Consider the following 15,537-nt stretch of genomic DNA (forward strand, 5'->3'; position numbering starts at 1 on the left):
GATGAGCAAGGAGAGGGTAGAGTCTGGAAAGTGATGCACTCCTGTAGAGAAACAGCTAAGAATATTTCTCAGTAAATGTTTTATGGGCACCTAAGAGTTCCTCCAGATCTCTCATGGAAATCTGTTGATATTGGGGAAGGGTCTGAGACTCTGTGGTCTGCAGTTTCCCTGTGGCTCAGAATCAGCTCTACCATGTGGACCACCTGCAGCAGACAACCTGCTCTAAGGCTCTGAGCTTTGGTTGTAACTTTGTTGCTCCAGCTGAGCAGCTACTGGTACAGCTGTGCTTCCTGTATTTTTGCAAACATGCCAGGAGCCTGGGAGCCCTGGTACTGGTCCCTCTGACTCACTTCCTCACCTTGGGCTGGTCTTCATGTGGCTGTGTTCCACATACCCTGTGCTCTCTGCTGCTCCCACCTGGATGCCCAGTCCAGCACCTTTCCTTTGAGCACCTGCCAACAGGAAATCAGCTGGCCTTACGTTTATCTTTGCAGTATGTGTTTGACTACCAGGAAGGCGATGTTTTTGGCTGTGTGGCCGACATTGGCTGGATCACAGGACACAGCTATGTTGTGTATGGACCACTCTGCAACGGAGCCACCTCTGTCCTGTTTGAAAGCACCCCAGTGTACCCTGACCCAGGTGAGGAAGTGGTGGGAAAAGGTTTGGCTAGACATGGCAGAAGAGGTTTAGAGACCTGTCCAGCATGACCTGCCTTCTCAGGAGAGGTAAGCTCCATTGCTTTGGATCACAACACTTGGGATCATCTGTGAATCCAGGGTAGGAAAAAAACACAAACCTGTCATTGCTTTTGCTTTGCACTCACAGTAGTAACAGCTCAGTCTTTGGCTGTTAACCTTTCAGCTGAGTGTCTGCAGCAGTATGTCAGTGCTGGAAGGGTAAAAAGCCAGTTTGTGATTTTGCAGGTCGTTACTGGGAAGTGGTGCAAAGGTTGAAAATTAATCAGTTTTATGGAGCACCTACAGCAATACGCCTGCTGCTGAATTATGGAGAAGAGTGGGTGAAGAAATATGACAGATCTTCCTTGAAGGTTTTGGGTTCAGGTAAGGGGCATGAAATCTTCATCTGAAAAAGACAAAGGGTTCTAGCTGGTGGAATGAAGATGTCAGAGGAGCTCAGCTGACCACATGGGATATGGTTAGAAAGAAAAAGATAAAGTAGGCTCTGTGTCTGGCTTTTCAAATATTTTCTCAGCAGAGGAAGCAACAAAATCACATTTTGGGTCCATTGAACTTTTGTATGATTGCCTGTTTCCTAGATTATTTTGCAGGATCACATTCTTGGCTAAAAAGATTTATCTAATGTTAAAGGGCATCACTTTGAATTTTACTGGCATACATGACCCAGGCAGCATTTCCCTGGATTATTTTCTATTCTGGAGGTTCTTATTACGTGACCTGCACTGATTAGTTACTTTCAGTGATATTCATTGCTTGCCTTTTGGTTCTTCTGGAAAAAGTCAGTTCTCAGTTACTTGAGAGCATCACAGTCCTTTGTGCATCCCAGCAAAAGTGCTGTAGGCATTCTGCTTGGAGATCATGCATTCAGCTTGCTGTGCACCAAGAGGGAGAACAAACTGCCTGCAGTCTCCTGGGTCTCAGGTTGTTTTCTTTCTTCTTTTGGTCTAGTGGGAGAGCCCATCAACAAGGAAGCTTGGCAGTGGTTCTACCAGGTGGTGGGAGAAGGACGCTGTGCCCTCGTGGACACGTGGTGGCAGACAGGTAAGAGGCAGCCTTGGGGGGCACAAGGGACCCTGACCATTGACAGGTGGCTGGTGGGGAGAGAGAGATTAGCACATTTCAATTTGATGCAACAAGTCTGTCAAAAAAAGCCCTCCTGGCATTTGGATCAGCTTTTGAAAGTCACTGGGGAGTTTCTGCACATAACAGCAATGTAACAACATGTACAAGCAATAGCAACGTTGCATTTTTTGTTTTCCTCTGAATGTTCTTTGATATTTTGTTTGCTGGAAAATGCCAATTTCACCTAGAAATATGGGGCAGAGATTGAATTTCTGGGCAAAGCTGGCAATAGTCAGCTTGAATAGCAAAACTCATTTTCAGTTTATTAACTGAACTGACCTTGTTATGGTCTTATCATGCAAAAGCACTGAAAGCACCGCATAGCCACAATCTGTACTTAGGTGTGCTTTGTTTTCATTTCTGGGAATGGCTGGGGAGGATGGAAAACTAAGCTGTGTAGTCAAAGGGACCTCGTGCAACTGCTCTGGCAGATTGTAAGGGAGTGAGTGGAGACTTTCTGGCTTCCCATCAGGTGGCTGGAGGACCATGACCATCACCCAGCAGGACTGCTGGGGAGCAACTTCTCCCATGATTGAATTGATATTCTGTAGTTGTGTTGGCCCTGGAGCTTTGATACCTCAGAAGTGATGCACCTGTGTATTGGCAACATGCTTGGCCCAGCTGTGTGCATCAGCTGAGGTTTGTTTGCTGTGTACAAGCTGCTGGACACCGTGACTGGCTGTCTCCAGTCCAGCTGGAGCAGAGCTGGCCTCTGTCTCCTGGCCTCCCTGACCAGCAGCAGGGAGAGGCCATGTGCTGTACCCAAACTGTGGTTGTGCTGCCTGGTGGGGCCCTCTGCTCAAAGGAGTCCTGCACCTTCTTCCTGGCTCCTTCCTCAGCACCCAGTCCTCTCCTTTCAGAGAAACAGCACTCAGGCTAGAGGTGTCTTGCAATATGTCCTTCTCAAGTTGGGAGATCCAGTTTGCCATGGAGACAGGAGCACAGCTGCTGGCATTCTGCCTCTGCTGAAAAATAGTCTTAGACTGCCACTGAGCAGCATATTCATTCCCTTTCCAGTCAAGCTGCTCCTGATTTCATCCTTATTCCTGCTAGCAGGCTCTCTATCTCAGCGTGATAATTTTTTTTCTGGCACACAACCAAGTTCCATTTAATCCAGACCAGACTTGCAGGCTCTTTTTTTTTTAATTTTCAGATTTGAAATAAAAACACCTCAGAATTCAGAGCAGCAATGTTAACTGCTATCTACTTCAACTACTGATTTCTTTTATCTTTTGGGTTCCTACATGCTGAGCAGAAGGGAAGATGACTGGCTAAGTCTTTCCTCATTGTATGCTTTCTTCCTCGCTGCTATGAAGGAAAACACCATGGAGAAGCAATTGATTACTGCACATTGATGTAATTGATAAGAATGCAGTTTTGCCCTAACACTTTTTGGGTTTTTTTATTAACTGGTACATGCAGTGTTCATACTGTGTTTTTTATTTCCTCCAAAGTACAGTGTTAGATCTTGTATTAAACTGCATTTGTCCTGGGATTTTGGAGCAACAACTGTCAGGTGAGAGGTTTAAAAACATTCACTGGACAGTCTTTTAGTGCAGAGTACTTGGTCTTACCTTGAACCAGGCATAGTTTTGCAGGTAAACAGTTACCAGCTCCAGGAAGCATAATATAACAACAAATATTCATGACATTGATTTTATTAGAAAGTGGAATCAGTCTTTTTCTACAGTTGATGCTTTAATAAAGAGGAAGCCAGATTAATCTTGGAAAGATTATATATGCCATTTAGACAAAAAAGGAGTGTGGGAAGAGATGACAGGAACAATGTGATGGATGCTGGCTGTGGTCCTGCAGTGTCACCTTTCCTATACAGTTTCAGAATAGCTGGTTAATTGTGTGCAGTGTCCTCCATGGGACACTGCTCTCTGAAGCAGCAACCTGTTGCCAGCTAATAAAGCCTGGCAGGCATCAGCCAATGGTGATTTAAGAATCCCCTTTAAAATCTTTGGATGAGGCAAATGTGTGAGAGAGCAATTATGAGAAGCAATTTTAATAGTGTGGTGTATGCAGATGAAAAATTCCTGTGGGTCTTGCTGTTAAGATACCAGGTTGTGACTGACAGTAATAGAATCAAAGCTGTGCTTGAGTTTTGGGTGTAGTTCTTCATGATGCAGAAGAGATACTAGGTATTTTGACTTTTGTCACTGATGTCACAAAAAAAAAACAAACAGCCATGAACAGAAGCTGGTTTTGAAAGACATTTCTGAATAGACACTGGAAGCTTTTGTTGTTGGCATCATCTCACATTGATTTAGACAGGGCTGGTGCTTCTGAAACAGATTCCCCCCAGAGCAGTCATTCCAGTCTGTCTGTGGTGGCAGAGAGAACTTGCTCTACTCTGCTGCCAGATGGGATCTCTCCATGGCAGAGGGGAGCCTGGTTCAAAGTGCTCATCCCCTGCTCAGACTCAGCTGTCCTTGCCCAAAGTCTGGGTGGGTTTGTACCATGTTGACAGTGTGGGCACAGTTAATGTGGAAACACAGCTTTTCTCTGCCAGCTCTGCCTCTGAATTGAAAGGCTTCATAAGTGCAAGGTAGAGCCTAGAAGTTTTGCTTGATGTCATCTGTCAGTGGCTAAAATTGGTACTTCTAAACCAATTTATAATAGTTCTTCCCCATGAGAATAATTTTTAAGGCACCCTTGCTACTATGCAGCTCCCTCAGGAGTGAGATTTTACTGCCTTGTGTGTGGCTGGCTGCAAGATGTGTAGGATGTGGCAATCACCTTGTTGAAACACAGCTCTCAGTGCTGTATTTAGGATGAGTACTGGCTTAGCAAGAGCAACCTTCAGTTTAGTCAGGGTCCCTGTTCTGATGCAGGCTTTGTCTGTGCAAACAGAGAACAGCAGGTGCCTGTGAAGCTTCTTTCTGGAACAATTCAAGCTCGCCTTTTCAAAATTAATAGAAACATGAAGTGAATCAATGAAAGGGGAAATACTTCTATGTGTAAGCCATGTGTGAAAACATTTGCTACAGATCTAAACCTTAAGGCCATCAGAGACCCTTCTTCATAGCTGGATGCAAATTCAGGGTCAAATTCAGCTGTTACAAACTCTGGTTTCAATTTTCACAAGCTCAGCAAAGGTGGTAGAGGAATGCACTCTCCATGGCAGAATTTACCTTTATTTATAGAGCTGTATTTTTACAAGCCTTAGTCTCTTTTGTTTTTGTTTCTCTCTTGTGCTTCTGAATTAGATTTAGAATAGAAAAGTCCTCATTACTGTTAGAGTCTGATTTAATGTTCATCCCAGCAGGAATGAAAAAGGATGATTAAAAGGTTCAATTTTGACTAGAAGATAAGCTCAACATGCCTGTAATGGGTGTGTTAATCTCATACTCTGTAATGACAGTAATTCAGGCTCCTGAAGTGCTTTTCCTGCTAACCTTAGACAGATGTAGGAACACTAGAGGGAGATAAACCCCCTGACATGCCTATACTTTCCTTGTAAAATCACTTCTGGATAGGAAGTGAGGATGCTGAATACTGCCCATGCCAGACCTGTGCTGCTTTCAGATGTCTGTGCTCCTTGGTTCTGCAGGAGTCATTCCCAGTGGCTCTTTCTTGAAAGGTGGCTTCACTGTTTTCTTCTTGGCCTAATGAGAGCTGGAATTTTCTTTCACCCAACAGTGGATGGACTACATATATTTTGGTTTTCATTTTTCTTCCAGAAACTGGTGGCATCTGCATTGCCCCACGGCCCTCAGAGGAGAAAGCTGAGATTGTTCCAGCTATGGCTATGAGACCTTTCTTTGGGATCGTGCCTGTGCTCATGGATGAGAATGTGAGTTGGAGCAGTGCTGGGTGCCCAAACGAGAAGCTGCTGTGTGTTTCTGCTTTAATCACCTTTTGGACGGCAAAGGAACAGGATCCAGAAGGATGCTTGTTTCTGCTTAAAAATGGTAGAATAAATGAGCAATTTATATATATATATAAATTATATATAGATATATATATATATATATAGAGAGAGAGAGAAAGAGAGAGAGAGTGAGTGTGAGAGAGAGAGTATATCTCAGTTGTCCATATAGATTTCCCAACAGGGCATTGCAAGTATCTAGAGGAGTCTCCACTTGTGACCATCCACTTGAGCAACAGGGTGATTCTTGCCAGATCAATGACACAGAAGCTCTTTACTATTCCTCTTTTTTTCACCTGTTTATCCTTCCTGTGCTTAAACCTGCAGGGAGAGGTTATAGAGGGCAATGATGTGTCTGGTGCACTCTGCATTGCCCAGCCATGGCCTGGCATGGCAAGAACAATCCATGGAGATCACCAGCGCTTTATTGATGCTTATTTCAAAGCCTACCCAGGTAAGGAAATTGCCAAGGGAAGGCAGTTTCACTGCAGTATAAGCATACTGAATATTTTCAGCAGTACTTTCTGCTATTTCTGTGCCATAATGCTCTGTGGTATGTATCACAGGTTGCAAGCATGCCCTGATGGTTTTAGGTAGTGTTGACCTTTCTAGCTGTCAAAAGGGATGTATTTTCTAGAAAACTTTAACACCCAAGCTTTAAAGTCCAAATATCTTTTCTCTGGTGCTTTATATCTCACTTGGAAAAAGGCCTATTTGATGGGAAATACCTCCTGCATCACTGAATCTTAACCCTGTGTTACAACTTCCTTTTTTAAAATGTAGCCAAGTTGTCTGGTAAGTAACTAGAAGTAGCAGGAAAACATTTTTTGTAGGACATTGGACAAGACAAATGTCTTCATTCAGGGAAAGAAACTGAAAGGGATTTGAAATCTACAGGCAAGGCAGGTAGGCAAGAATTAGACAGGCAGTCCTGAAAATTGTACAAAAAGGGCTGGATTATAAGAATGGGAAACTGGTACAAGAAACTGAATGACCCATAGTCCCTTATTACTCACTACATTTGCATTTGATGTCTTGTTGATACTTAGTTGATAGTTGTTTAATTGATCTGGAAGGGCAGAACACAATGACTGGAAGTCCATGAATAGGGCAATAATGGATTCTGGCAAGAACCACCTTCAGATTTGACAGCAGTAGCTGCCTGCTGCTTCTCAGATGTGCCACTGGAACGGTTCAGATGCAGACATGGCCTTGGTGAAGATCCAACACAATCTGTGTTACCGGATGTTCCTTAGTGACACTGGAGTTTCCAGGAAACCCTGGGTCTTTTTCAGTTTCCATCAAATGTTTTAGACCCTCCATGCTTATCATGGGGTGGTTTGGAATTTTCAGCTAATCTGATAGCAGTGTTTCTCCTATATTCACATGCTAGAGAGTGACTGTTATCTGAATCTTGTTAGCTGGGTGGGAAAATGACTTTTCATCCATCCCAGTGTAAATGATTAAAAAAACAACTGGCAGTGTTCCCATGTACAAAATATATTAGAGCTGCTCCCTTTCAGCTGAACAGCTGTAGTTTTCCATGTGTGCTGAGATGTAGCCAGCAGCAGTTCTGAGCTTGACCAGTAGCCTGTGGCATGATGGCAAATGGCATTTGAAGTGGTTTTGCCTTAGAACTGTGTGCCCCAAGAGGCTTGAGCACACAGCTGCTGTGTAGATGTAGGCATGCAAAGCCTAGAGAGATCAGAGAGCCCCTCTTGGTTCTGTAAATCCAGCTGAGCGTCGCTGGGTTGTGTTGCTGGGCATGGTTTTACTACAGGAACATCAGCCTCTCATTGCTGTTGATGGTCTACAGTGATTTGTCTATCTGTGCAGAGACCTGAGCTTTACCATCTTGGTGCTATTCAGGTGCTTTTTAGGAGCCAGCACAGCCGAGGCAGAGCACAGGAGGGCCAGGGATGGCAGAGGGAAGTGGGAAATGGTGTGAGGCAGGTCACACAGATGTGAGTTTGTGAAGGCCTGCGAGCTGCCTGATCCACCCTGCCCTATTTGCCATATTATGGCATGGTCTGTCCCGTGCCAGAGCCAAAACTGCCACACTTGCTGCTGCTGATCAGCCCTGTGTCTTTGCTGCAGGTTACTACTTCACAGGGGATGGTGCTTACAGGAGCCAGAAAGGCTATTACCAGATAACAGGGCGCATGGATGATATCATTAACATAAGTGGACACAGGCTGGGGACGGCAGAAATAGAAGATGCAATGGTAAGTTCCAAGCAGGTAGAGGTCCCTTGACGGGGCGTATCTGTGAGGTAGGGTGACCCTTTCAAAGCAGCTTTGTCTCTTGCCTTCAAACACCTGCCCCTACATAGACGCAGCTTGATGCACAATGAATAGCAAAGGTGCAAGAGGAAACAGCTCCCTTATTGAGGAGACAGCAAGTGAGCAAGTGAGGGGAGCCACACTGTGGACAGTCCCTGCAATCGAGCTGTCAGAGCTGTATTTCCTCTCTCCTCTGATGTTGTACTGTTGCAGTTGTTTTGGATGCTGGTGGACGCTCCATAAGTGTCTCTCCTATGTCCTCCTTCCCCTCTGCTAACACCTGACCTTTCCTTCCTAAACCTGTGGTTCCTGAACTAGCTGAGTATGCCTGAGAATTCAGCAGTGTTAAACATAAAGCCACCTTGATTTATGTCAGCTGCAAAACTAGCCTGTCATCAAGAAAATAATTTTATCTCTGGGAATTGAAAACAAAAAGTCCTCAGAGTGTTTAATTTAAAGCTTGACTTGTATATTTATTTCTATATTATGTGCCTTGCTTACAAATGGCACTTAAACGTAACATCTGATGAACCTGAGCTGTGTTCACACAGAACACAGGATCCTACTTTATCCTCTGTAATTCTTTTGTCTGTGCAAGTTTCTGATTGCAGCTGTAGGATCCAGTTCCTCTCACAATCTGTGTATGTGTATGCATATGTAAAAGCAAATACATTTATGTGCCTGGATTGCTCTATGATGTTTACTTTCATATTTTAATCCAAGATAACATAATCCATTCTTTGGTGTGGGATGCAGATACATGGTTTCTTCTGGTCTGTGCACTTCTTACTGCAGAAGAGTGTTAAATTAAACTCTGTAGTGCAACAGAAGTAATCATTGTTGTGCAGCATAATAACAGAAATGCATTTGGGTTAGGGAATAAAGAAATCTGATTCTTTCTGCCTTCTTGTATGCTTTGGGCACTTATAAACACAGGTCCAGTGTGGACTGTGATGCTGGCAACTTGACTTTTTACCTCTGCTGGACACAGTTCTCTGTAGCACTGAGCCGTGCAAGACTGGTTTTGCTTGTGATTTGGCAGTGGCCAGTCACCATTTGGGACTATAGTCATGCATAAGGAAACAGAAAGAGGGCTTCCAGCTATTGCAAATTCAGCTTGGTGTGCAGTTGGCTTAGGAGTGGATGTAGGAGTACTTATTTTTGTGTATAAAAGCAGGGCCAGTACAGAGCTAATCCCTGAGGTGTGGCTGTGGCCATGGCTACCAGCTGACCCTGCAGTAGGAAGTGGCATCCAGCTTTCCTGTTGTGCCTTCAGCAGTATCTGTCAAGGGGAGAGCAAGATATGGCAGATTGTTTTGTTTGTAGAGCAACTGGCACAAAATCTGTTGAGGTTGAAGCAGTTCTGATTTGTGTATTTGTGCTTTACTTTTTGTGAAGGCTGATCACCCTGAGGTCCCTGAGACAGCTGTGGTTGGGTATCCACATAAGATCAAAGGAGAAGGTATGTGAAAAGCAGTATCCTGACATGACATCTGCATATACCTCCCTTAAATTCTAACCCAGGCTGCATGTTAGGAGATGCTGAGTGAATGGGAGGGAGTTATCCTTAGGCTGACTGGCACTGCAGCCCCAAGAGACAATGATAGCCATGAAAATAGCTACACACTCCTAACCTGGGTGTTACTCCCTAAACTGTTTTCATACATAGTGTTTGTATATATGGTAGACCTTCCTTTTATAGGATTGTACTTAGAAATGTCTTTTGAACAGATTGGGAATAGCTGATTTACATTGGACTTTACATTACAACTTTTGATCCCAATAACACTTTGGTAATTTATATTGACTTGTCATTGTCACTGAGATGAATCAAAGGTGCCAAGAAAAGGCTGGGCCATCATTTGAGGCCTGGAGTCTGACTTGCTTTTGTAAAAAGATCAATGGTTTTCTCGTCAGTCTCTAGATTGTGCAGAGGAATGATCTGAAACCTTCCCTGGCGTTCAAATAAGCATCCTTGGTCTTTCTAGACTATCTAATATGTGGATTGTGGCTTCTGCTCATTTGTCTTCTAGGTGCCTTTGCTTTCATAGTGCTAAAGGAGCAGACAGCTCGTGTAGACCACATCAAAGAAGAGCTCAAAACCATAGTGGCTTCCAAGATAGCAAAGTATGCTGTGCCTGACCACATTCTGGTAAGTGGGAGACTGATACTGGTACCAGCAACAGGAAATGGTCACATCAAGCAACCCTCACCATCCTGCCTGCAGTGATGCTGTTGTCCTGCTCTGGCAGGATAAAGAGGCAGGAAAACAGAACTAGCTGGAGGGGTGGGCAGATGCAGTGGTCTGTTTGCATGTGAGAGAGGCACTGAGAGGCAGTGACACTGCCCAGCTAGCTTGCAGTGATAATTAGCATCAACGTCAGACCTCAAAGCACTGACTGTTTCTGTTGTACAACAGGCCTGGCCCTGGAAGCACTGATGAGCTCCGAGCTCTGTCTCAAGCCTCCTCACCTTTCAGAAGCTCCCAGTCTATATTAGGGGAGAGTTCACAAAGCTGCCCCTTAGCTGTCCCCCAAGGTCTGCCTGCATCCATTTCTCTCTTGGAGGCAGTGACCAGATGCTTCTTTGAGGGGCTCTGCTTTAGCCACCTGCACGTAAGGCAGACACCAAGGAACAGGCAACAGAATACAACAGGAGCAGGCAAGATTGGAACAGCCCAGGATATCCTCAGTGGATTGGAGAAGCTTCCAGAACTTGCAGGTGTGCAAGAGAATGCCTCCATTTCCCTGTGTATTGAGGTAGCCCTGTAGAGAAATCCTTTCCTGGCATGTCAGTTAATGCTACTACATTGCTAATGTAGTCTACTGGCCTGATCATGTAGCAAAATTTGAGACCTGTTGGTGTCTCTGTTCAGTGTCTGAACCTCTTCATCAGGCTCACATTTATCTAAAACCTTGGAATTTGCTAAGTCCTTCCCAAGAGGCATAGTCAAGGCATTTGAGATTTTTATGGTTATGAAGGAAGGTGACAGATACCAGGCAGAGAGAAATATCAGCTGACAGAAGATATCCCTTGAGTAGGAGACCCTGCAGCTGGTGTGCAGAATTATGTTGCTTTGTATTCCTGCCTTGTAAACCTGAATATATGTATTTCTGTCTGTTCTGGTAATGTGTGGAGATTTGTGTCACCATTGCTGCCTAAATTCTCATGTGTAATTAGATTTTAATAGTTAACAGCATATTCAGAACCTGACTGCTAAAAGAGCTGTGCATCCTGCAGCACTTAGTGTGGAACCTGGAAATGGGGAACAAAATCCACTTAAAATGTATAGCTAGTGACACTCCTTTCCTTGGACATAATCTAGTGTGCTCCATGATCTATTTCCCAGGAGTCTCAAAGGAGCTGTGCCCATGAAATAGGGTGCCAGGCTTAGGATAGTTCAATCAGATCTCCTTGTGGTTTGCAGCAGGACTCAAGTTCTGTTAAAGGTGTGTATTTCCCTTCTCTGCAGGTGGTAAAGCGCCTCCCTAAAACGCGATCAGGGAAGATAATGAGAAGGCTGCTGAGGAAAGTAGTCACTGAACAATCAGGCAACATGGGAGATGTGACCACACTTGATGATCCAGGTGTTGTCAAGGAGATACTGGATGCTTACCAGAAATACAAGGAGAAGAGTTCCTCGTAACAGGTGGCTCTGGAATTTGTCTCCTTCAGAAATGTGGAAGGTCTCAAATAACCAGGCAAACAACATAGTTCTCTCTTGATGTTTTTTTTAAAAACTGTTTCCTTCTAGGGGTACAAGATTTTCCACTCCACAACATTTTTTGAGATGGTACAGGGCTAGCAGCAGTCTGCAGTTTTCCACTGTCAGTGAACTCCTTTTCCTTGCACTCAGGGCTGTTGTAGAGCAGATATTGGTGGCTTCCATGAGCTATGCTGAAATGTAACATGAGCTGAAGAAAGATGCAGATGTTAATGTTCCTCTTTTTAATATTACTGTACCGGGAAATGTTTTTTATACAATACTTCTTCTTGTTTTAAAAGAAGCCCTGGAAAACACTTCTTCAATATTTTCCTTCAGCTTGGATATCTGAGTCCAAGCAGCTGTATTTCAATGCAACTATGGTGCCTTTTCAGTAATTCTGTGTATTCTAGATGTTTCATATGCATTACTAGAGACATGAGAAGGACATGGCTAGTCTGATAATTCTTCCTTGACTTTACCCATTATTCTAATATATTCTAATATATTCTAATATATTCTAATATATTCTAATATATGTTTTTCCTCAAATGGATTTTTTCCTACCACAATGTGCCCTGGGACTTCCCAGAGATGGACAGCCTGTGACCCTTCATGTCCCACCTAGGTAACCCAGCACCAGCACTTGCAGCTGCAAAATGAGCCACAAAGCCCATGACTGGACTTCCTACATGTCCTCAGTGCATTGCTGCCATGCAATTTACCAAAGAGTTAAGTGCCATGTGGATACCCACAAACTGCACAGTCCGCTAAAAGAAGTGCCTCTTAGATGCGTTGTGGAAAGTGATAGCAGCATTCCAGACCAGCAGCCTCAGAACAGCAGTGAAGAATAGCCTTTGTCTTTCCTGTGCTTTCAGAATTGCGACTAATGCAGACATTGTTTTATTTCTGGATACATTTTATCATGACCACATTCCAGTTGAAGCACTCCTTATATTTGGGCTATACAGAAGAATTTGCTAGTAGGGTTACTTATCCCCGAATTTAACCCTAACACTGCTTTTTCCAGGGAAACTGTGTACTGGGAAGACAATTTGTGCACCTAACTGGAGGCACGAAAGGAAGGAGGGAAATGGGTAGGTGATCTGTAAGACTGGGAAAAGGCATGGGGAGTTTCTTGGCCAGATGAGATTCTGGTACCACAATGGGAAATAGGCTGCTTGAAGTATGATATGTTCTCAAAGACAGGTGTGTTGGTCTTAGATACCAGAGTTCCTTCAAGGACACCAGCTGCATTTGCTTTTTAAGAAAATTATTTTAAATGTCTCTAGGGACTGAATAATACAATAAGGAATACCATGCTTTGTTAAATATCCCATCCTTCTCACTGAAATGCATTTTCACATAAGGTGAGTAGACACCCTGTGGACTTTCTGGGAAGTTGAAGATCAGAAGGTTTGAAGGTTTGATAGAGTTGACAGGATGTTAATATTTTAGGACACTACCTTGTTGCCACTGCAATAGGAAAAAAAACAAACCCACTCTGCTTCCTTAAATAATTTTCAAGTGGGAAGCAGACAAGAGTTAATGTTTTTGACAGAAAAAGTATGCTCCCTTGTTTAAACAAGTTGTCTCCATGTAGTCTGAAATAACAGTGTGGAGGAAGAAAAATTACTTTTGAACACGATTACACACTTTCCTTTTAATCAAGAAAGCATTTCTTATATTATAGACATAGAACTTCCTGTTCTTGTTGACCTGAAATTTCCCTGTCTGTTGTCCCAGTGGTCACAGGCCCATGGTTTAATTCATCTAAACTGTCTCACAAACACTGTCTGTATGAGGAGCAATGTGCTTTGGTGCATTGGGACATTAGTCATCCAGTTCCTCTGCTCAGGAAAAATGAGAGATGGGTGCACTCCCTCCCCTGCTTCCCTGTTGTCTCAGCTTGCATGGGCTTAGGGTCCATGGCTGCTAGGGAGGTTCCAGGCTGACCAGCTTCCGAAGCACAATAAATTCACAGCTGTGCCAGCCGGGGTGCAGACAGAAAGTTGTGGATGATCCATCCCTGAAAATGTTAAAGGTCAGGCTGGATGGGGCTCTGAGCAACCTGGTCGAGTGAAAGGTGTCCCTGCCCATGGCAGGGGGGTTTAACTAGATGATTCTTGAGGTGCTTTCCATACAAACCTCATTTCCACAGCTGAGCTGTGGTGCTTGGGATGTCCACCTGCTCAGAGGCCCCCATGGGGTATTCCAAGAGAGCACATGGTGCTCCTGTGCTGCCCACATGGTGTTTGGGACAGCTTGTGTTGGGCAGCCTCAATCTTTTGGTAAAACTGCACTTCTGCAGGTATCTCAGCACTGCCTCTTGGAGCTGACAGCCTGTGCCCAGCCCATGCAATAGCACCCTGAGTCTGATAAAAACAGAGCTAGGCAGGGCTTATGAACAGTGCTTCTAATGAAAAGAAGGCACTACTCGGTGCTTTACTGAGTTGGCTACTTACAGAAAGCTTTAAACTGAAATTGAAATTTTACATTTTCCTTCCAGAGTTTAAAGTTTCCATCCAGAGAAGTCTCCATTTTTTCTTTCTACCCACTATCTCTGCTAACTGCAGCAGTTGCCTCTTCACTGCAAGCTTGAGTTGAGCTTTGCAACAACAGCACTGGTATATAGTGACAGTGCTTTCTACTTCATATGCAACAGGCTTGTGGCTCAGGGAAGGATTCAGCCCACAGAATTGGCACTGTTTTCCTCAGTGCCTGAAATGCCAGGGAGGAGGAAGTCTGAAGAACCCCAGGCCTGCGAGGCTCTTAAGACAAGCTGATCTTCTCCAATCAGTGGCCAGATATCAGTGGGATTGTGGGACAAATTGGGGGACAGTTGCTTCATTTAGAAAAGCAGAGCTGTTGAATTCTTCTAAACCATTGTGAGTTCATGAGTGATGTATGGTTGTGTCAGATTGCCTTTGTAGCTTCAGTAAAAGAGATCCAAAGTAAATTTTACATATTGCCATTTATTGCAAAGGGCTAGTATGCTTTTGTTTCCCCGCTCAGTTTTGCCAGTAAGACCTGGTCATGGTGCTTTTCCCCCCAGGTGGAGACACAGACCATTATTTTTCCAATTCTATAATGGGAAAGCTCCAGCTGTCTAGAAGTAATTTTTGTACAGTCTAATGTTAAGCCTTTAATTGAATTTTGTTTACTTTTAATCATGCTTTAAGCACGTTTCTTGTCCTTGACCAAAACCAGTGTCTTCAGTGATCTCTGTATTCATATTTTCAATAAAGGAAACAGGTATGATGGGTTGGCTTTCTTTTGTAGGTGGCAGACCTTCTATCCTCTCAAGCGTCTGGGACTTTCTCAGTTCTCTGAACTTTCAAAGAAAGGCAAAGGAGTTTGAGATCAGGATGAATTGTGATCCCAATTGCTGTTCTGCTTTGCTTCTTTTCTCTAAACAGTAGCTCACAGGAAATGAGTTAATACCAGAAAACTACCACTGCAAAAAAGGGCAAAGTTGAAGAACATTTGGATGTCAATAAGCTGCACATCTTGTATAAATCCTGAGATCACGCTGCTTTACACTTCCTCATGTGTGATGCAAACAGAGAATAATGAGCAGGAATATTTAATTACCATTAGTTGATGTGGATAGTTCAGCTCCTTGCTTTGTGCACACCTTGCACAAGTAGAAAAGGAGTGAAAACAGGGTGTGTGTGGGCAACATGAGAGACAGCATTGTGTAGAAAGTGTATAGCTGTTCCAGAGTCAAGCAGATGAGAAGGAATTTCTTTCCAGGTGCCTTGGATCATTTGTAAGTGTCATGGAGTTACTTTACCTTTAAGAAAAGTTGAAGTTTCTGGGAACTGCCTGGAGTCTTTTCTCCTGACCAAT

General features: G+C 43.8%; 1 protein-coding gene across 7 annotated transcripts in view; it reads left to right on the top strand.

Moving 5' to 3' along the window:
* Positions 1–15,503, top strand: part of ACSS1 (acyl-CoA synthetase short chain family member 1) — a 32,131-nt gene extending 16,628 nt beyond the window's left edge. Inside the window, exons 6-16 of one of the 7 annotated variants that reach the window (XR_004496679.1) lie at positions 495–642; positions 927–1,064; positions 1,650–1,742; positions 5,513–5,625; positions 6,028–6,154; positions 7,798–7,925; positions 9,381–9,444; positions 10,016–10,134; positions 11,455–11,631; positions 12,716–12,782; positions 14,968–15,503. Coding sequence is in view for 4 of the 7 variants with exons in the window: in XM_015622049.3 (XP_015477535.1) it covers positions 495–642; positions 927–1,064; positions 1,650–1,742; positions 5,513–5,625; positions 6,028–6,154; positions 7,798–7,925; positions 9,381–9,444; positions 10,016–10,134; positions 11,455–11,628 (1,104 nt within the window). In the remaining 3 variants the exon portion in view is untranslated. Of the gene's footprint in view, positions 1–494; positions 643–926; positions 1,065–1,649; positions 1,743–5,512; positions 5,626–6,027; positions 6,155–7,797; positions 7,926–9,380; positions 9,445–10,015; positions 10,135–10,401; positions 10,704–11,454 lie in introns of all 7 variants that reach the window. The other 6 variants (XR_001520497.3, XR_001520496.3, XM_015622049.3 and 3 more) reach the window with 6 other exon arrangements.
* Positions 15,504–15,537: the final 34 nt, after the last annotated feature.

Source organism: Parus major, chromosome 3 (genome assembly GCF_001522545.3).
Source record: "Parus major isolate Abel chromosome 3, Parus_major1.1, whole genome shotgun sequence".
Taxonomy (NCBI): Eukaryota; Metazoa; Chordata; class Aves; order Passeriformes; family Paridae; genus Parus; species Parus major.